General features: G+C 35.6%; 2 protein-coding genes across 2 annotated transcripts; both read right to left on the bottom strand.

Moving 5' to 3' along the window:
• Nucleotides 1–8159: 8159 nt before the first annotated feature.
• On the bottom strand, nt 8160–10744 carry LOC133856470 (peroxidase 17). Its single transcript, XM_062291503.1, has 3 exons — nt 10498–10744; nt 10133–10324; nt 8160–8928 (listed from the first exon to the last, which is right to left on the bottom strand). The coding sequence occupies exons 1-3, from the start codon at nt 10696–10698 to the stop codon at nt 8335–8337; spliced, it is 987 nt and encodes a 328-aa protein (XP_062147487.1). The 5' UTR covers nt 10699–10744; the 3' UTR covers nt 8160–8334.
• Nucleotides 10745–16154: 5410 nt separating this feature from the next.
• On the bottom strand, nt 16155–21769 carry LOC133857355 (NAC domain-containing protein 82-like). The gene is made up of 5 exons (XM_062292596.1): nt 21612–21769; nt 20414–20907; nt 20041–20312; nt 18456–19085; nt 16155–16595 (listed from the first exon to the last, which is right to left on the bottom strand). Exons 2-5 carry the CDS (start codon nt 20604–20606, stop codon nt 16449–16451), a joined length of 1242 nt encoding a protein of 413 aa, XP_062148580.1. The 5' UTR covers nt 20607–20907; nt 21612–21769; the 3' UTR covers nt 16155–16448.
• Nucleotides 21770–22870: the final 1101 nt, after the last annotated feature.

Raw genomic sequence — 22870 nt, 5'->3', positions numbered from 1 at the left:
CACCTGAAGGCTGTGACTAGGGGCATCCACCTCCTTTTGTTCCTCTGGGTCTAAACCGTCCTGAGGATTGGGATGATTGACACCACTTTGACCAAGACCACAGCGAGGAAAGAGATGATCGGTGGTATCAGGACAAGGATTTTAATGATAATCCTTGGGGTGACCGAAATATTCACAATTGTGCCTTGAGTATGAACTTTCCTCACTTTGACTGTGATAATCCTTCGGCTTGGACTTGCAAAGTGAATAAGTTCTTCGACTATTACCAGACACCCTTATATCAGGGCATCCGGATGGCTTCTTTCCATATGGAAGGTGTTGCGCCACCCCCATGTGATTTGGGGGGTTGCCCAAAACATGCTTCTCTCCACCCCAGGTGTTTCGGGGTGGCCGATCCACCATACACTGGTTTGGTTGAGCCACCTCCAAAATGTGCTTAGGGGTGTATTGGCCACCCCAATTTGATTGTAAGGGTGGCCAAGCCTTCCCAATGAGTGGTTTGATGACCAACACTCTCTTTTTTTCTTTTTCTTCTTTTTATTTTAGCACTTTGAGTTTTTGTTTTAATTGAAGGTATTTTCGTAATTTTATGGTTAAAAAGTGCATATGATCGAGATTCCATCTGATTTAACGAGTTGGCCTAATGGAATAGGTTGTTTTCCAAGAATTAGTAGTTTAAGGGAGTTTAATGTAAGATGTTGAAATTTGTGGGGACAACGTGTAAATAAGTGGTAGTTGTGAAGGGTTCAAGATATTTAACCTTTTTTTTTTTTTTCCCATCCTTGTTTGAAGTTACTTGAAATAGTTAGTTACCACATGTTTTTTGTTTTTTTTAGTTAATGAAATCAAATTACAAAAAAATAAAAAAATAAAAAAATCACAATTTTTCCTTTAGTTCTCTAGACTAACTCTAAGCGCATATCTATTTTCATAAAAAAGAAAAGTAATGTTAACCTCTTCAACCTAGCTCTTCTTTCTTTCCTTAAAAGAAATGTAAATGCATTTATAGACAGAAAAGTAAGAATTCCTATGAAAAATGAAAGAGAAATAAATCATATTTGATAAATAAGTCATAAATAATTTCTGTCATTTTTATTTGCCCCTGTAACAGGTAAGAAATGTAACTAGTTCGTTGTTTTCTCACCAGGTAAAAAGTAATTAAAAATATGTATTTCTTATTTTTTTGGATAATTAAAACATGTATAATGTCAAAAAAAATTTGGTCTAACACAAGCACAACATAAACCAAATTAAGACTATTTGCACTTTCCTATGTACTTTATGGTCCTATATATGATACAAACATTTCATATGTTTCATTTGATCTTTATTAATCAATGTTTTTTTGCAAATATATATATATACACCATCATTCATAAAAAATTAGGGTTGGCAATTTTTGACACAACCCGCGAACCCGACACGAACACGACATGAAAAAACAGGGTTTAGATTTGGCATTATCGAGTTCGAGTCATAATCGGGTCAACCCGATTATGACCCGTTCATAATCTTGTTTGGTGGGTCAACCCGCGGGTTGACCCGCAAACACGATTATGACACGGTAAAAAATAAAAAAACAAGAATTTTGTGATGTGGGTCGTCGGGTCAAGGAGGAGTTATGATGCGCCTAAATCCGAGTTATGCTGAAGTCCTTAGGTCTTCTCTGCCGAAGATGGAGGAGCGAAGGAGCCTCTTGGTCCTTCCAAATTTCCAATCGCCAGTTAGCTAAGGTTCCAAGTTGGCTCTCTTCTCCTGTGTTAGCAGGAACATCGAAGACCAATTTGAAGACGACATCAACCTCCTCTGCCACGGAGAAAGTCTTTCAGGCCCAGGCAACTCTTTCGGCAAAGGGTCTTTGTGCTCAGGCGAAAGTTACGGCCAAGACCACAACGGCGAAGACAGCTTTGGCGAAGTCGAATCCTCCGGTGAAGGCAGTTTCGGCCAAGGCAGCTCAGTTGAAGACATCTATGGCGTTTCTCTCTGCTACGTCGAGAATGGCGTCTGACTTAGGCTTAGGGGGAAGGGCGGCTGTCTCTAGCACCCCTTCGTTGTCCTCTGCTACAGCCTACACGCAAGTCCTATTTTCAAGCCCGTGTCTGAAACTCTGAAATCTGAATCTTGGATTCTTGATGGTAGCAGCGAGTCAGTGACGATTCGACGAAGACGGAAGACCCAGCAGCTGAATCAGTGAATCGTGTTATTCGAGTCGAGTTCGTGTTACCCGGTTTACAATCGGGTCGTGTTCAGGTTGCAGGTTTCAACCCGATTAATAATCGGGTCGGGTTCGTGTTAGACCCGATTATGTAATCGAGTCAGTCGGGTTGACACGAACCTGACCTGCCGACCCGAATTGCCAAGAGTATAAAAAATGCCCTACTGCTCATATATTCTCAATGACGGACCTATAGGGTGCTGGGAGGGATTTTATTTAGAATTATATCCGGCCCCCCTCAAATAAGCATTCTGGAGGAGGCATGCCTACCTTAATGGTTGGGGTTCTTTGGCAACCCCAAATACTTTTAATCACCTTATATATATATATATATATTTAGGACTAAAGTCCCTGAGGTCCCTTGGTAGCAGGTTGTGTGGTTTCCGTTGGCTATTCCTCGACATGCTTTCATTTTATGGCTTGTTTGTAGGAATGCTCTTACTACCAAAGAATGTATATGTGAATGGGGATTTACTGAAAATTCTTTATGTCGGTTTTGTTTTGGGTGCCAGGAATCGATTGATCATTTGTTCTTTCAATGTAGTTTTTGTAGACGAGTTTGGCGTCGTTTGATGGTTGCTTGTTGTATTTCTAACCCTTGTGTGCACTGTGATGATGTTTTGGTCTGAAGCTGCAATTTGAAGGGTAAAAGTATGCAGAATATTCTCTGTAAGCTCTGTTTGGCAGCAGCTATATACCATCTATGGAGACTGAGAAATGACCTTTGTTATGGTAATATTCCTTTGACTGAAGAAGCTCTTGTTGCTCGGATTAAAGGTGAGGTTAGAGCTCAAGTTCTATCTAGTAGGAAGATGAAGAACATCTCGGGTAGCATTGCACAGCAGTGGCGTTTGTGAAACTGCTGTTGTCTTGTTTTCTGATTTAGTTGTTCTGGTTGATGGCTATGCTGTAATTTGTTTTGGTTGATAGGTTGTTGTATAGAGAGTTTGTTCTCTTAGTTGGTTGTTGTATCCAGTGTTTACTGGAGTGATGTTTTTTGTTGAGTTTGGTTTATAAAGTATTGATTCATCCAAAAAAAAAATAAATTATTTTTTATATACTATGGGCCTGTCAATAAAGATTTTTTCACCCCAAATAGAAGATGAGTATCTAGAAGATCATTAGTAGTTTATATTGAGAAACAAATTGCTAAAGATTTTACTACATATATGATAATATATGGATGGATTTTATTCTATGAAAGACCGTCCTCGAGCATAATTCAAAGAAATGCCAAATTATTATTATTATTATTATTATTATTATTATTATTATTATTTTATTTGTATACGTCTATAGCAAACTAGAAACTTTTGTATTCGAAAATAAGGTTTTTTTTAAAGACAATTTTATAGACATTTATGACTTGGTATAAAATTAAGTTTACAAAAAGTTCTAATTCCGTCCGTGTCTATTATAGACCTTTTAATCAAAATAATAATCAAATGGTTCATAAATCATTTTTGGTCGTGCAAAAGGAATTAAACTTTAGTAGATCTCTACAAAGAGGGATCTTGGAGATAATGTACGTGTGATTATTGGGACAAAAGTTACAAGCATTCAAGAGACAAGAGTTACAAGATGATAAATTAGATTTATTGTTGTTAATGTAGAAGTAAAAGAGACTTATAACGTTTAGACCATTATCTCTATAAATAAAGTCTTGCATACAATAAAATAAATCAAAGAAAGATGTAACTAATAAAAGGCTTTGACATATAGACGTAGGCTATAAGTTGAACCACCTTAAATCTATGTGTCTCTCTTTCTTATTTTCATATCTTTGCTAGATTGTGTTTTTAAATGTATCATAGCTTTGTATTCTTACAGTAATGACATAGAATGCTAATTTTGTTGGTTAATTTGGAGGATTAAAAGCTTCTTAACATGAAATTTTCAAAGTAAACAAGCTGGTAAAAAAGCAACGATCTGTCGGCACAAGAAAGTACGAGAAGTCATTAATGTTTGCGATTCTGTGGTCTCAGAATCTACTTGAATATTGGACTGAGATTCTAGTGCAAAACGACTCTGCGATCATTTTTAAAAAGTGGGAAAGTTTCTGATATGAAGTAATTGGTGTCATCCTTACGACTCTACATTTTCACAAGTGCTCACCACATCGACTCTAAACTCTTCACTGGAATTCCTCCCTGGATATCCATTACCATCTATTTTCTGTAACAGCAGCCACACTTTTCCCAAGGAAGAAATGAGACGTTGATGCCATGTTTTGGCAATGCCGATGAAACAAACCAAACTCTGATGAAAATAGGATGTAATCTATGGTTGTTCGAAAAGCACCACTCAAGTTGCAGAGACATGGCTTTTGGTGCCAAGCATGGGATCGGAGCATTTGGAATTGGAACCATTCGCTCTTTTGCCATTTCTTTTTCTCTGGTCAACGCTTTTGCAAATTAAAATACAACCCCGAAGCCCAATTCTTTTACTTTTAGTAAGCAACCATTGAGGTTGCAGACTAGTTAGTCAGATTAGCAACACTATTTTCGACAGGGATGATTGTGACGTTCTTCATTAGTCAGATTAGCAGCACTATTTTCGACAGAGAGATGATTGTGACGTGCTTCCTTGTCTAAGTACGAGAATTAAGATGTGTTTATATTTATATTCGTACTATTTTTTATATAACTTGTTTTAAGATCATGATTATTATGAATTTATGAGAACTCTTCAATTCAATTAAGCGTACTTATACGAGAATAATGTTAAGATGAGTGTCTTCTTAAAAAGTCTGGTTCAAGAAATCTAAAAACAAAAAACATCGTATTTTTAGAGGTGAGTTATTATGAGTGTCTATTTGGATTAACGGTTTAAAAATATAATAATTTGAAAACGCATGCATTTTTTTTTTTAAAATGTAGTTAAACGCTTGATAAAATACGTAAGCAAAGAGTACGGAATCGCAGGCCAAATGCCATCTAAGTCAACCTTCACTTTCAAACTTTTGAAAGACACAATTATCTTATCTTTTTAGGGCCGAAAGCCTTGGTGCATCACTAGCGCAAAAGCAATCTCCCACCCGAAACCCATTCCTTAGTGCAGCCGCCCATGCAAACTCATTCGTAGCGATATTTATACTTAGAACACTTTATTCTCACTACATTTTCAATTGCTCTAAGAATAAATTCTATTAAATTAGAAGAATATTTTCTGACTCAATTTGGAAGAAAAATTTTATATCCTTTAAAAAACATATGTCAGTTTAATTGATTAAATTAAAAAAAAAAAAATCAGTTGTAAGAAAATTTTGTATACCGGAGTTGTTATTCTCTTTTTAATAATTTAAGAACTCAACGGTGTGTTAGATCATGAGCAATATTATATACTCAACTCTTATCTCACTGATTGATGTGGCAGTGCCCATCAATCAGGATCAGCCTTAATTAAAAATAAATAAAAAATTAAAGGGCTGATGAGCATTCCCACGTCAGCAAATGGGATGAGAGTTAAGTATTTAAAATTGAGAAATGTTTGGTTTCATTCTTGTCCATCTCTGTACAAAAGATGTGCAAATCGATTCACAATTGAATTTAGATTCTACAAATTCAATGATGAATTTACAAAAAACATGTGCAAGAAAATGATACCAAACACATTTTTTTTATAATTAGAATTATTCGTGTTAGATTCATGTATTACATAATAATAATGTTATTTTCACTGCTACATCATCAAGTTAAATGACAGCCATATATATATTAGTCCACTAAATATCATTTGGATCGGAAAATATCAATCTACGCTAAGGTCATACTCATACAAGTGGCATGGCACTCGTCAATTGTGATAGAGTCAGGGCCGGGGCCATGGCACCTGTCATAGTCTCTGCTCATCTTCTTCGAGCAGTCAATTACTCAATAAGAGTAACGAGTGGACCACCAGAGTATATATATATATATATATAACCTCTCTCTCTCTCTCTCTCCTTTGCCTGGTGACACGTTAAAGTGGTTTTAATTTCCCTAAGAATTATGTGAAACATCCAAAGATGCATGTCTTCGTTTCTGCCTCTGAAATCTTGGCATTTTTCAGTATCTGATTTTGATAAACGAGTAAAAAGCAAGGCAACTGGAACGTCCTTTCCTTGGGACAAAGGATACTTCTATCATGAATATCGGCTTTTGTGAATTCCTAATGTAAAGAATATTCCTGTTTCCATTACATATTATGTATATATTCTTGCACTTGGCTTTCTAGTGCAATGAATGCTCTTCAAATTCTACTTGCAACTAGAACCTTCAACGATGAGGAAATTTTGTCTTCATTTTGTGGAATTTGGACCAAAAATGATAGAGAAGGGCATGGATACTGGATGTTTCGGGCAGTATGAGACACTTAGACTAGGGGCGGTAGTTCGTGTTCGCGTGTTGGGTTTGAATTCTATCGAGGCATAAGTATAAGATAATATAAATCAACTCTAATCCAACCCATTTAATTAAATCTCAGATTGATTGACCGTTTTCCTACTTCTAAGCTGAAATATGATGTTGTTCAAAAGTTTGGAAACAAAACTATATTAAGATCGAGCATTTTAGCTATTTTGATGAGCTAATTTGGTGAAAATGTACAAAAACCTTTCCTAGCAGCTTCACCAATTTAACCAAAAAAATTTGGTGAGTGACAGTATTTAATCACCAATTTTGATGAGTACTATTCACTCACCAAATCATTAAAAAATAATAAAAAATTGTCATTTCTCTTTTCTTTTCTTTTCTTTTTTATTTTTTATTTTTATTTTTTTCTCACACCGATCAGCACATCACCACTTTTTTCCTTTCTTTTTCCCATTTCTTCTCCCAACTCTCACAAATATTAGGTACCAATTTAATTAAACTTTTAACCTTAAATATCAACTAAATACCATCACCACCATCACTGTTAATAATATTTGAACTATTTATTAAAAATACAAAAATAAAATTAAAACATTTCATATAACGTAGATTTTTGTTTTTTGAAGGATGCAATTAGAAAAAGAGAGATACAGAGAGATTGTGGGCAACAATTATAAAAAAAAAATCTAAGGGTTTTATCTCTTTTATTTTTATTTTTATCAAAACAAAAATATTAACAAATAACATAAATAAATTCAAAAAAATTAAATAGAGAAAGAATAAAAAAAATATGAAAAAATATTATTTAAATGGAATAGTGATAGAAAATTGTTAAAATGGTGAGGCTGTTGGGGTTGCTTTAAAAAAATGGCTCACCAGAATAGCTAAAAGTGGTTTTTAGCTATTTTGGTGAGCCATTTTTTAAAAATTCTCCCAGCAGTCTCACCATTTTAACTATTCACTATCACTATTCCATTTAAATAATTTTTTTTATATTTTTTTTTATTCTTTCTCTATTTAATCTTTTTACAAAAAATCTTCATGTACATGAAATAAGGATATTATTGTGTGAGAGAGATGGGAGATGGGAGAAAAAAGGAAAAAAGTGTGCTGATCATGTGAGAGAGAAATGTGAAACAAAATTAGTAAGTGAATATTACTCATCAGAATTGGTGAGTAATTTCACTCATCAAAACTTTTTGGTTAAAATAGTGAGGCTGCTATGAGTAATTTTTTAATGTTTTCATCAAATTAGCTTACCAAAATAACTAAAAAGCTATTTTGATGAGGCTACTAGGAATGCTCTCGTGCTTCAAAGATGCTAAAATGTTAAATTACTACTTATTTCAAAAGGTTAAGTTAATATAAATAGGTTAATTTAATTATTCAGTGCTCAATACTTTAATATTTACCTTCGCGTGTGAGCTTAAATTCCATTTTAATAGGTGGTGCTCAACACGTATAATATTTAATTAAAATGAGGGAGACATAATTCGAATAAGTACCAGGTTAATTTAATCAATATTTTTTTAAAAAAAAAAAAAGAAAAAAAAGAAAAGAAAAGAAAAGACAAAACAAAGTCTCAAGGAACAAGGAGGAGAAATTTCTTTGTAATGTTTATATCACTGTATTAGTTTTCCAATAGTCTCCAACAAAAACCATCACATCAATTATTTTTTTTTAAAGATACTTAGATTATATTAGTAACCCATCACATCAATTTATAATATGTAGCCTTTTTAATCGGTCAATGGCCCCTTTAATTTGTCAAGACTCCCACACGGTGTTAACATGTCGGCCATTAACCGCCCTACAGTTCCTTCTGATCTCTCCTGGACGGTTGGATTGCAAATCACCCATCTTCAACATTCCCTCCACCAAGGCCTTGAAAAAAGCAGTCTCGTCTTTGCTAAACAGCTCCACAAACTTCCTCGTCTGTGTGAACGTGAACAGTGTTTGATCAGAATTCAGAAACCCTCTCCCGGCGACCAAGTCCTTGAAGTATTGGTTATCAAATAGACGGGGAGTTGCGTCCAGGTCTCCGGTGACGTTTTGGTCCACATTAGGCGGGCAGAGCTTCTGAAGCTTTTCTCTGAACTTGGGCTCAATGGCAGGGTCCGGCCGGCCTGTACCGGATTGGTTATACAGCCGATACATGATGGAAAAGCAACGTCCTTGGCCAATGGAATGAGTCCCAGAAAGGGCTACAAGGTCTTTGACAGAGAGATTATATTTGCCAAAGAGGTCGATGAGGAGACTCGCATTGGATCTTGGGCTTGGCATGATTTCATTCGAGTCCTCTTGCCTTGCAGTTAAGCTGTCCAATCTTCCTAGCCTCACCTCCCAATCAGGCCCTCCAGTCTAGTTTAAGAAAACATTATGCATTAATCATTTCACTTTGACCAAAATTACAAACAAAAATGGATATTTGTGTTGAAAGAGAGCAATGCTACCGGTCACACTAAATTTTTCTATCAATTTCTTATCCGTTCATACGACGTGTTTTAAGTGATTAACACACGTGCAAAGCACATATGAAAATATAGTGGGAAGAATATATAGTTAGCCTTCCTATGAGAGTATATATATCCAAACTTCAACCATTTAGCAAAATTCATCCTATATATATACCAAAATTTTACAAGTCTAGTCCTGTGTATAATAACTTTTACACATCTCTCAAGGGTCCTACGATTAAAAATTAACAGTCTAAAAGGCAAAATGGGGCAGCATATATAAAAGAAAAAAAATATTAATAGAAAAACTATGAAATAAACTGTTGATACCATCATAAAGAAAAGAGTTTAGCATACCTCAAATAAAAAAAAAAAATTACTTCCGCTCCAATCGTGCAATTTTTAGTTAATTTTTGATTGCACGATCTGTAAATCGAACACAAATTTAATTTGGAAATAAAAGGTTAGGTTTGAGCGGTATGATCCGTTTAATTAAATTAATAGGATTAGGCTTTGACACGACTCAAACCTGATATGCAACAGTAATAGGATTGACAATTTCGATACGACCGGCAAACTCAATACGAAATTAACAGTTATGATTGAGAAGTTTGACACCAATTTAATTAAATGGATCGAATTATAATTAATCTAAATAGTTTCGAATGGTATAACCTCGATATGAGTTAAACCCGACACAACAAGTATATAATAATCGACACCCCAAAATATATGTGCAGAAAGATATTTTCCCTCTAGACTTTAGAGGCAAAAGAAGGGCTAGCTTCATCACACCCAACGCGTGTGCAGCGTGCCCCCATCAGCAGCAAGCTAAAATAAAGTACACTCTTCTTCGGGAGTATCTGATTATGTCGCTGTCTTTTAGCTTTGGATAGGGCTAAAATGATTTTGAGGTGAATACTATAAGGCCAGCTGCAATTAATGGAGCAAGCAACTTGACAAAAGTTTGACAAAAAGGGTCTATTTGGCCGAGAATTCGGCGACAAACCTCAGTGGCTAAAAGCCAGAAGACCCTCAATGAATGATAAAAAAAATAATATCCCCTACGCAACTTCATATGCCGAGAAGATAAAATACTGAATACATACCAGCGCAACGGCATCTCTGGCAGCCATAATTATGATATCCGCGCATGAAACAACTCCGGGGCAGGCCCTCTCTAAGGCCTCCTTGACACCATCGATGACCTCGAAGGATCTCAGAGAATTTACATTCGAAAGGGCTTCTTTTTCTCCGAGCATGGTCGGCGTGTCGTCCAGCAGCATAGAAGCGTCGCAGCCCTTTTATATGGAGCGTGTCGTTAGCATATATAAAAATCATCTCAATTTCGTAATTAAGCTAAGAAGGGAAATATTGAAGATTCATGAGATTCTTTGCACACGAAATGAAAAGAACCAAACACGAAAACAGAGAGAGTTAGCTAGCTAGCTAGCTAGCTCTGAACAGTAGTTACATTAACAAAGCAATCGTGGAATTGGAAGCGCATGACCGACGCAACGCTTCTGGGTTCTCTAATCAGGGCCTTCTTCATGACATCCCGGACGATGAATTCAGCTTCCGGGCACGTTTCCAGGTAGAAATCTGGCCGGAGTTGGGCTGCGGTGGCCATGGTTATATGCAAGGTCAGAAGGACTACAGCAAATAGAGGATGCATTAGTTCTTCTTCTTTTTGTGCACTAGTGGGTGGGTGTGGGAATGGTCCAATTTAGTGACTATATTTGGCCTTTTATAACCTTCTTGGATACATGTATGTAAACTATGGGCAAAAGGGGTAAATTGCTCATGGGTCCCTCCTCTTTTTCTTTTTTACATTTTTTTTTTTTTTTTTTTTTTTGGGGTTGATGGGTATGTTTAGTTTCGCAATTTGTTTAGTCGTTTCAAAACGTATGGTTTAAAAGAATAGCAACTTTAATTAACGTTTAATAAAATTACGATTTAGCCTTGAAAATGTGCGTTTCTTTGTCGAGCACAATCTTAAATGAAACACTTTTTCAGATTTTATTTAAAACACGCTTTTGCCATGTGAAATCGCCTCACCCATAATTTGATTTATCTTGTTTTTGCATGGGGCAGTGCAGTAGTACTCAATGCATCAGAGGATTTTTGTTTGGTTTGTGAATGGTGGGGTGATCATCCAGAGCGTCGGCCATTCCCAGACCCTGCATGCATGACTTTGTTGCATCATCGACACTCAAGTTTTTGCAAGTGGAGTCAGAACTTTGGCTGGAAGCCACAGCGATTCTCTGCCTACAAACCAACTGCGCGTCACTCCACAAAGAAATTAAAATTACCAAATTTGACAGAATATTTAACCGAAACGGTGGACGAATTGACGGAAACAAAGTTTGAACGCATGCAGAATCTTTGTTCTTATAAATGGATTAATTTTAGAGTAAATTATATTTTCTCATAAGCAATCAATCGTTTAAACTACTGTTGAATCAATTGTAATATTTCTATCATTAATATTTCTCTAATTTTCATTATATTTAACATTTAAAATTTACATGCTTATCTTGTGTTTATCTCTAAAATCTGTCATACATATTAATTGATGAATGATAACCGCAACGCATGCATGAGATTAATCCAGATAGCTATTGATGACCTATTTTTTTCTTTTTTCTTTTTTAGTTTCTCTATAATCATGTGTAAGCATATATATAAATTAAGGTTTATATATATATATATATGACAATTAATAGTTATGAAAGTCTTGCGACATTGCAACCAAACCCATGGTCAAGGGGATTAATTAATAATTAATTGCTTAAAATTCAAATTTTAGGAAATATATTATAAATGATCCTATAAGTTTATGATGAAAAAAACATAGTTAATTTACCCTTGATTAAAAATACATCCAATTTTTGTTTAGAGTTTATTTTTAATCCATTGCATTTAGAGAAAAAGAAAAAGAAAAAAAATTGAATGGATGGTAACAATTAAATCATGGGTCTTTTTGAATGTTACTATTACATAAACTTGGAATATATACTCTACATTTCCTTTTGTAATAATTAAGAGGATTTGACCTTAATTCCATATATTCCAGATTTCTCATAATAACTCTCTTGAACGGTTCTTAAAATTAATCCTAATCCCTATTACTAAAAGTAGTAAATGTTGAAGTGGATGTGGCCGGCCCATTTAATTAAAAAATAATTATTAAGAATATTAAGAATATTATGGCCGGTGGGAGTTACCATATTAAATATAAAGGATCCTAATGCTCTGGATCTTCTTCCATCTCTCCTTTCTTACTTCCATTTGAAGATATTCCCTTTGCCATTCATGGGAGAAATGTTCATTTTCCATTAGAGCCTAATTAAGATCATTATTTGTGAAATAACCTCTAATTTGTTAATTTCTCTTAATTAAAACTATGAATCAAGAAAGGATGATTTTACTTTATTTTATTTTTTTCTTCTTTTGGTAACTAAAGTATTCGGTTGGGACTGCATGGACCAGCTGCGTTGAATCTGAATTATATTACAGAATTGGAGAGGCCAGCACTGTATCATCAGTTTTCATTCTAATTTTAAGTGTTTGATGTGGTATAAAATATTGATTAACTTAAATTAAATATTTTTAGTTGACAAAGAAAAATAATATTTACGAGGCGTAAATGGTTTACGATTCTTCCACACTCAAGACGCGCAATTGTAGGAGGGTCCCTTACGAGGCCTACCTACCTGAGCATGTCTCGAGCTGCCTAAACAGTACTAGTTTAGGTAAGTGAGTCCTATAAGATCTCTCTCATAATTGTCTGTCCAAATTGCATTGGATTTCAATCCCACTTGAAAGCCTTCTATTCATTCACAGCTCCTTCGTACTGTCTCTCTCTTCTTCGTAACTTCTCATATTATATAAAAATATAAGAAATATTTGGCAATTTTTCATACAAGACAAATGTCAGAAAATATTTTTTTTTGAACCATTTTTAGAGCTGCAAACAAACGGTAAAAAATACCATTTTTTCAAAAAAAAAAAAAAAAAAAAAAATTCAATTTAAAAATATTTTCTGACAATATATTTCACACATAAACAAACGGGACACAGGCAAGAATTCAAGAGAAACTCTTTCGTTTTAGGAAATGCATATATTACTTCCGCTTCCAATTATGTTTTTTTTTTTTTTTTTTCTTTTCTTATTATTGGAGTTTCAGAATTCTATACACCAATATACGTTTGCCCAATGTAAGTTTGGAGCCCATTGTGAGTGCTTGGGGCTCACATTTTCCAAACCGAAGCAAGTCATTATTGGGATAATTGCACCACTGGTTTTTAGAGTTGGCCTAAATTACGAATCACTCCATGTGGTAAAAAAAATTCATGGAAAGTTATTGTGGTAACCTATAATTACGAATCACTCCAATGACCGGTTTAAAGGTGATCAAACCACTCTTAGTGGTCAAATGAATAGTTCAACCATTTATAATGGTTGGTTTGGAGTTGCTAAATGACCTGTTATGTCTTATGATTCTGCCACCCAACATTTACGAATAGTCAAATTATCCCAATGACAAAATGGTGCCTTGGCCACCTCCCATTACCACTCCAATGACTTGCGAGTCATTTTTTTCTCTAGATCTCTCTTATACCGTTACAATTTAGACTATTGATTTTAAACAAGTAGTCCAAATTAGAGATATTGCACTCAATTATATATAGCACCGGATTCGAATTTGTCACATTGCCCCCCCCCCCCCCCCCCCCCCCCCCCCCCCTCCACCTTTTTGGATGACAAAAATTCAAAGTCAGTGGTATTTGACTTAATCCAAATCCCAAAACAAGTAATGGTACTGTAAACAAGCTTGTAGAAACACTAGTGGGTATCTCATTCCGCACATAATCTTTTACTTTGGACAATACTATATATATTCATTTGATTTTGAGTTCGGAATAGACCTCCTCTCCAATAGCATTTCAGATGACCCAAATTGGAGTGCTTTTTATGTTCTTTTTTAATTAAATATTTTAGGGCAAAAATCTAGTCCAGCCAACTGAGTACATACTTGTTTACCCTCGGCTTAGCTGCATTGGAAGTAGGAGTGATAATTCGTGTTCAAGTATCGAATTCGAATCGTGTCGAGACATAGATATAAAATTATAGAAGTCAATCATAACTCGACTCATTTAATTATACGGGTCAAACTTCTCGGTGCTAACTCGCTAATTAAAAGGGGATTAGTAGAAGCACGACTTCTGTATCTAATTAAGTTCCACTTGTGTATTATTGCTTTGCATTGCGATGTTTAAAGTCGTATCAAAAGTAGTTGTTGGACTTCATTAGTGGCATTGCGCTGGCCCAAGACTATCCTCTTGAGAGCAGCGTGCCATTTCCTAAATTGGATTGGGTTAGGGTTGTTGATCCGGCCCAAACCAAAACCCAAAGAACAAAACTCACATTTGACTCCTACTTCAAACCATTACCATCGCAATGTGGTTTGCCCACACTAGAATATAATTTTTATTATTTATTTTTTTTAAGAAATTTACATGTGGTTTGTAGTTTTATCGTACCAATTTGAGTTTTGGAGTACTAAAAATATCTTAGAGATTCTTGGCGTAAGTTATTTGTTCAAAGTGATTTATATTGTCAACCGTTTGACAAAAAATGTTAGATGTACATATTCATGTTGCAATACGAGGCATAGATAATGACTCAAATCTATTGTAAAATTATAATTTTACCCCCATTTTTTTTTTTTAAAAAAAAAAAAAGAAACAGAAAAAGAAAAAAGAAAAAAAAAGAGAGGTCTCCTTTCACCATCCCCTCATCATACAAGGGCCTATCGGCCGCCCCTCTCTTAGGGGTGGTTGCCCCTTACCCAACCGCTCATTGAGTAAGGGGTGACCCTTTTTTTTAATTTATTTTTATTTATTTTTTACTTTGAGGTAAAATTGTAATTTTATAACAGGTTGAGCCATCAGTTGTACAACACATCAATTAGCAATTGGCTGTAACATGAATTCACATGTTAGGATTGGGTACCAACTTTGTCATAATTGGAAATGGGTCTTCCGGCATCCAACTCTACCCAAGTCAAAAGAGTCGGAAAACCTCTGATTCTACCTTCAACAAAGGTAATTTCTAGCCCAAACAAATTTAAGACAAAAAAAATAAGAGGTTGAGAAAAGAGATTCTACATGTTGGAACGAAGACGAAGATTTGTTCTTCATCTTCCACTAAAGACGGACGAAGAACTAATATAAGTATGAAGATTGAAGAAGATATTCAAACAAACCAAAGAGAAAAAGAAATTGAGAAAAAAATGAGACTTCGGGTTAGGACTACGACGTAGAGCCAAATAGAAAAGAAAAGTGAGAATGGGGGTAGGAAAATATATATACACTACCTAGAGGTGACGGACATCACCTCTTCTCGTTGGGGGGGGGGGGGGGGAAGTTGAGAACAACACAAGGGTAGATCCACCAAAGAAAGGTAGCCAATGGGGGTAGAGATCCACCTCTTCCCAGAGGGGGAAGAGGTATGTCCCTTCCTCCTCCCCCACCCCCTAAATGAGAAGAACGAAGGGTAGATCCACCAAAGAAATGGGGCCGGTGGGGGTGGAGACCAACCTCCAATGAGAAGGTGACCTCCACTGGTAAAGACCAATCTCCATACATAAAAATATAAATAAATAAACAAACAAATAAAAAGTGAACAAATGTTTTCAAAATATTCCTAATAAAAGGCATGAGAAAGTTTTCTACAACATGTTGTGTTTAATTTTTTGAAACTAAAAAACGTGGTGTATAATTTTTTGGAAAGTGTTTTACAGGTTATTTTAAAAAGAAGGTTAATGGAAGGGGTCCACATTTTTTTTTTTTTTTTTTTTAATTTTTTAATTTTTTTCTGGTCAAATTCAACATGGAGAGTGGAGAGGACCACTTTTGAAAACCTGTTTGAATATATATCGTCTAAAACATGTTTTCCAATGTCTGAATATGGAAAATAATGTGTATAATGTGAGAAGACCTGTTTATATAGTGTGTAATACAACATGGTACTACAAAAACAAATAAGACAATTTGGTAAAATTAATATAGAGCAAACAAGCTAAAGACGATTTAATGGATTCTAACGCAACATCTGAAACACCATGTAGAAAAAAGGCTTAAAAAGAGAAATACAACCTGAAGAAAATTATAGTGAAATTTTGAGCGAAATTTATGAACACTGAAGACCTATTTACAGTGTAATAAGACAAGAATCTAGTAATTGGTTTTTTTTTTTTTTTGGGAAGGGAACATCTAGTAAATTAATAGAGAGCAAATAAGCCAAGGCAAATCTGGCAGATTATTACATGTGAAATAGAGCAAATTAAAGTTCATGTAGAAGAAAATTAAATCCATCACACGATACGTTTGTTTTCAAGAACACTTGCTAACAGAATTTTATGGTGGAAATGCAGAAGAATTATCCAGCGGCTTATCGAGATCATTCATTTCAAAATAAAGGCCAGAATCAGACAGATCTTCCAAGTCTTTGAAAATATCAGGATCAAGTGCAGCATCAATATCACTTCCACCATGACCGGGATTCTGCAAATATGTAAACAAATTATGCATTAGTGTATCGATTACAACTTCAAAGAACATCTGCAAGCAAAAGAAAATAGTACAATAATCAAGAAAACACATTATGAAATTTTTAAGTCTATGACACTAATGATAAGACACACAGTGGGTGAAGAAGTTAAATTTTCAGATGGGAAAAATATAGGCTATGTACATTTCTTGCTTTTAGTGGTTTAACTTTCCTTTTAAAATAAATAATTTTAGTTGATTTGGATTAATTATAAAGAATTACTAGTTGAATCGCACTGTATTTTGCTCTTTCCTGTTTCCTAGTTCTAGATGTTTATTACTAAAAGTTATTACTACTGTTTATTCTGTCTTACAATAAAAATGTGAAAATTAACAAGTGCACACTCACTGACGTGGCACTAAAAATCACCATTAGATTCAAAATTCAATAGTGATTCATCCAAAATCTAATGGTATTTTTTAATGCGATTTTATTGGGAGTATGCACTTATGAGTGTGGGAGCGAGAGTGTAGCATTTCTCAAACCAAAATTCAAACACCAACAATTAACAAAGGCTGTGAAGTTAGAGAAAAATGAGAACACATCATCATCAAGGCCATGTTATACAATGCTCCAGTTATTAATTGTTCTGATACCATTTGTGACGATTCAAGAAAAACCATGACCACATATGTACTATCACTCTAAAAAGACTAGTCAAATTACATTTGGAACCTCCTATAATCACTTATAAACTTCAATGTGAGACTTGGCACCCATAAACTCTTTTAGGACTAACTTTCCTGAGTATCACAATTCTTCTAGGAGTAATATTGAAGATGTGGCTATCACTTTTCCTCAATCGTTAACAATGGTAGCAAAGCCAAATTAGTAACACCATGTGACGCTGAAGCACTACAGGCATAGGCCTTGATAAGAACGTCACGAATTTGAGTGGAGGAATTATGACACTCCATAAAGTTAGTCCTTAAGAAGCTCATGGGTCTTAAGTTCCACATTGATTCCTTACTAGGTGAGATTGAGCTTTATAAGCGATTCTATGAAGCTCTAAATGTAACTTGACTAGTGATTTTGGAGTGATAGTGCAGATGTAGATCGTTACATCCAGCTACCAAAATCGCAATTCACTAGTGAATTTTAGAAACTCTATAATAGGAAATGACCGACTTATTGTAACTATCAAATTGAAAAACATAAATGTAGTAGATCAGATAAGTGAACAATGTGCAAAACTCTCAGTAAGTCTGAGATGGACAAAGAATGTTAGAAAATATGCCATACTTAAAATTCATGCTGCTATTATAAGAGCCAAATTAGTAACACCATGTGACGCTGAAGCACTCGTAACATGAGCCCAGATGTAGCAAAGCCAGATTAGTAACACCATGTGACGCTGAAGCACTAATGATATGGGCCCTGATGAGGACGTCAGGAATTTGAATGGAAGGGATTGTGACATTCCAGAAAGTTAGTTCTAAATAAGTTCATCGGTCTTAAGTCCCACATTAGTTCCTTACCAGATGAGATTGGACTTTATAAGCGATTCTAAAAAGCTCAAAATGTAACTTGACTTGTTATTTTGAAGTGATAGTGCAAATGTGGCTCGTTACATCCAGCTACCCAAATTGCAATTCACTGTGAAGTTTAGAAACTCTAATAGGAAATGACCGATACTTATTGTAACTATCACATTGAAAAACATATGTACTAGATCGGGTAAGTGAACAATGTGCAAAACTCTCGGTAAGTCTAAGATGAACAAAGAAAGTTAGAAAATATGCCATACTTAAAATTCTTGCTGCTACTATATCAGGAACATATTAGTAAGAAAAACGGCAAAGAAGGTTACACACCTTATATTTGTCATCTTCATTCCAAACCAAAGCATTGTCCTCTGTGAAGCATGCAATCATTGAAGGAATATCATCATCACCAAAATTTTGATGCTGCTCCTTTGAAACAACATTATTACCGAGAACCGTTGAAAGGATATCACCATCGCCCGATTCCTTGAAAACAGCATTATTGGCATGAACTGCCAGAAGCCCCTCACAGTGGGATGGCATGGTTTCAGAAAAACATGACTCAGAAACTGTGCGACCCAATTGCAAGGTGCCAGTAGCAACTGAACTGTTACAGTTACTAGGCAGCAGATAGGCTGGTGTAGACAAACCAGCATAAGGGCCAGATTCTACACAGCCAACTGCTGGAATCCCCTCATATCGGGATGGCATGGTTTCAGGCAAACATGACTCAGAAACTGTGCTACCCAATTGCAAGGTGCCAGTAGCAACTGAACAGTTACAATTACTAGGCAGCATATAGGCTGGGGTAGACAAACCAGTATAAGGGCCAGATTCTACACCGCCAACTTCCTCATCATCATTCCAATCTTCCTCCTTATATGGTACTCCGTATTGAGCACCATTTCTTGGGCCTGGGCCGTCCTTTTGGAAAATCACACAAAGCACATATTTGTTGTTCTGCAAGACAAAAACATCATGAGAAAGAATTCAAGTAAGCCACCAGAATAACATCAACCAGTTTTATATATGCAAGAACTTGCACGGTATTCTAGGGATCTAGTCGGTGCAAAGCCCCGGATGCCTCGGTTGTCAATATATATATGCAGAGAATGTGGCCAAAAGGGCCAGTGCATCAAAAGGTCTAAAACATAACTAATACTTTTTTCTTTTTCTTTTGTTAAGACGAGGAACCCCTCTAAGGCAGAGCAACTTCATTTACCCACCTTTGTCATTATAATCCTACCTTTTAAGGATACGCAATTATTTTCATCTTTTTCTCCCTTTTTTTTATGGGAAGGGGTAAGACATTATTGCTGGGTCTCTTGAATCCCACCAAAAAATGAAGTTTTAAAGATGACACTCATGAAGTTTCCAAATTTTGAAGAACGCAACTTTTCAAGGGTAATTTTGAAAAGTTATTAATTGTATGCATTCATTTTAGGAAGGGGAAAAAAAGAACATCTACAAAATGGATAGATTGGCACATAATATGGGATGTAGGGAATTACCGCATAACAAACCTATGCTGAGTCCAACAGAACATAAAATTCAATCAACAAGAACCTTAGTAAGTAGTTATGGTTGTTGAGTTGTGTTCCTATGTTCCTCAACCATTCACAATGTATTAGCCGGATGATGCGGGAAAAGACTACTGGAATGTGTTAATATAGAGGCAAAAAGACAAACCTTATTGACACCTTATATTTGCAGCAGCCCAAACGAATGGGGACCCACATTATAGTACTACAGACACTAAAAAAATAAATAAAATTTTCAGGTGGTTCCTTTAATCAATTTTGAGGTTGTTCCCAATAAATTCAAACACAAGAAAAATCCAACTCAAATGATATATCAAACCTTTTGATTCTACAAACGAGTAATATACCCAGATTGATAAATAACCAAGCATTACCTGAATGTATCTCTCGGCCAAATTCTTATCTTCAAGTCTGTACTCATGCAAAACCCAATCTGTCCGTGCCCCTTTTGCTCTTCCTTCATGGAAAATCAATGTTTTTATATGCCCCACCAATTTTTCTTTGAGATGAACAGGTCTATCGTTTCCGGTGACTTTCCAGAACCCACATTCAGCAGTGCGATTCATTCTATCCCCAGTTGAATATTTTTTCTTCAATGGACAAAAGAAGTACCATTTCAAATCCTCACTTCCCAAAATAGATTTCTCTGATGCAGGAAAAAACGCATTTTAGTAAGAATCACACGGAAAAGGCATAATATGCTAATCATGTAAACAAAAGAGTATATATAAGAATCTTCCCGTGTACCTGGAAGATCCCAAGGGGGAAATTTGTATATATCAACCTCTGAAATCAATTCAAAACGGGGCCTTTTACCCATGACTTTCATCTTTAGATAGTGCACAACCAGCTCGTCATCTTCTGGACGAAATCGAATCCCAGGAGGCAGCCGAGATCCTTCCGCCATTAAGAAATTCCAAATAATGTCCCTCAATCCCATAACTTCAGAAACCCAGTATACAAATTCCTCACGAGCAGCGGAGATGACAATGCGTAATACCCTGTACCTTAACCAACAAGTAACCAAAATCCCTTCCACAGAAACAATGAACTAACTCTACTTTAGACTGCAATTAAAATGATACTTCCCACAAATGAAAAGCAATCTGTCATCTCCAATGTCGAAACAAGACCCTCCGCCAGCACCAGAGCTTCACACTAACCATGAAACTAAAATCGGACCGAAAAATTGACAAATCTTTCTTGTAGAGATCCAAAGACATTTGGTGCGCACTGATACCCTGTTATCAGCATTATTAAGCACGCAACCCAAAAGAACCCCAAAAACAGACACCAGAAACTAAATATGACCGTAAATCAACCAACAAATCAAAATATGATTTCTTTTTCTTTCTTTTTTTCAATCGAAGAAACCCCTGATAGGACTAAAAATAAAGGGACTTGGAACTATGGTAGAAAGGAAGGAACGAAGCAATACATCTTTCACTAAATCAAAGAAGACCCAGACTATTAACACGCAAGAGGCATATAAAACAGATAATTTATCAGAAACAACTCAAAATCCAAATCGCCTACAATTAAACCTCCAAACCAAGTAGTAGAAATAAATAAATAAAAACTTCCCAATTCAGTTCAAATCGAAGCAAACCCAGATTGTAAAATCAATCGCATAAACCCAAAAAGACTAAAAACTAAACGGAGAAAGCAAAATCGGAAAAAAAAAAAAAAAAAAAAAAAAAAAAAAAAAACCTAGCATGAGAAAACAGTCAGCCTGAACACAAAAAGGAAAAGGAGAAAACCCAAGAAAAACCTTGCATGCGAAACAAGATGAACATCACAACTCACAAGCTAACCTCAAACAGGAAAACCAAAATCCTTAGAGAAAACAATAAACATTAAAACAAAAAACCCTAAACCTAACGAAATCAAAATCCAAAAGCAAATAATAGAAACGATTCAAAGAGAAAAACCCAAAAGACCGTACCTGAAGCCAGGGAGACCCAAAGAGTAGAAAGAGAGAGAGAGAGAGACAGAGTGTGCGAGAGAGAAACCCAAAAACACAAGCGAAAATGGTATGTAATTTCAGAAAATGGGAGGAGGTTGGGTTCTGCGAGCTGCGAGCGAGTAAAGAGAGACTTTGTTTGGGTGTGTGTTGGCGTACTTTGGTTGGTTCTTGAATCTTATTGGTTGGTTGGAAGCTTGACTGACAAGCCGGGGTTTTGATTGGCCGGCTTCCTTCAGTTATGGTAGGACCATGCATATATGTATGACGTATGTAAGTTGAAAATATAAAATCGTTAACGATCTTAGATCCTGACCGGGAATAGATAAGATACATTATCTCTAAAACATAATTTTTTTTTTCTTATTTTTTTTTGACTATTTTTAGTCAGGTTACAATTTTTATTTTTATTTTATTTTATTCTATTAAAATATAATTTTTTTGTCAAAAAAATTGAAATAAAAGTAAAAATTGTCGGTAAAGGTGGTCAGAAATTGTATCTTAAAGTAACAATGTATCATATCTCTTCCGAAAAAATGATCTTTTGTCACCCTAACACGCAACTCTTGACCATCTTACCCACGTGGCAAGGTGGTCTATGAGCTACCTTCAGTGTTTTTTTCTTTTTCTTTTTTTTTTTAAAAAATGAAAATAAAATAAAAATAAAAATAAAAGTTGTCACGTGGATAAAGATAATCTAGAATTGTGTCTTGGTATGACAATGTATTATATATCGTTAAGGCCCAACCTATTCAACCGACCCGATTACCCGACTCAGGTAGTTGGATTGGGTATTCAGCGGCACCTACGCCCGCACATATCTCAGAGAAACCAGGATATAAGGAACATGACGCACAATATGAAGCCAGATCGTGCGTCTGGAGCTTCATCAAAGACATGTTGCCGATATGAGATCGTGCGCCCGAGACTAGCAATCGTGGAACTCGAAATATTCGTGCGCCCGAAGACACGTCTTCTTCAATTGCTGATCACGTATATACCAGGAGCAATCTTAACTACTCCTCGATCTCTATAAATACATGGGACTCTTCAGATGTTGAGGTATGCGGATTAATTTCTATAACCTTACTCTCTGCATTTACTCTCAAACAATACATTTACTTAAGCATCGGAACGGGGTTGTCAGCATCCCCCCCTCCCCCGATGCAGTGTTTATTCTTATTTTTGCAGATAGGAGGAGGAAAACTCAGACGAATCACTAATCTACACGTTACCTACCG

Source organism: Alnus glutinosa, chromosome 14 (genome assembly GCF_958979055.1).
Source record: "Alnus glutinosa chromosome 14, dhAlnGlut1.1, whole genome shotgun sequence".
NCBI lineage: Eukaryota > Viridiplantae > Streptophyta > Magnoliopsida > Fagales > Betulaceae > Alnus > Alnus glutinosa.
Note: the sequence above shows the minus strand (reverse complement) of the source record. Positions and strands in the feature narration are given on the sequence as shown.

What these genes read in the sequence shown, in the direction of transcription:
- LOC133857355 (XM_062292596.1), bottom strand. Translation starts at nt 20,606, where the DNA reads ATGGGATTGAGGGACATTATTTGGAATTTCTTAATGGCGGAAGGATCT. An exon ending in TGGCCGAGAGATACATTCAG is followed by an intron (nt 19,086 to 20,040) that starts GTAATGCTTGGT and finishes TTTGTCTTGCAG; the next exon opens with AACAACAAATATGTGCTTTG. An exon ending in ATGAAGATGACAAATATAAG is followed by an intron (nt 16,596 to 18,455) that starts GTGTGTAACCTT and finishes ACATATTTGCAG; the next exon opens with AATCCCGGTCATGGTGGAAG.
- LOC133856470 (XM_062291503.1), bottom strand. Translation starts at nt 10,698, where the DNA reads ATGCATCCTCTATTTGCTGTAGTCCTTCTGACCTTGCATATAACCATG. An exon ending in TCCACGATTGCTTTGTTAAT is followed by an intron (nt 10,325 to 10,497) that starts GTAACTACTGTT and finishes TCCATATAAAAG; the next exon opens with GGCTGCGACGCTTCTATGCT. An exon ending in CCAGAGATGCCGTTGCGCTG is followed by an intron (nt 8,929 to 10,132) that starts GTATGTATTCAG and finishes TTCTTAAACTAG; the next exon opens with ACTGGAGGGCCTGATTGGGA.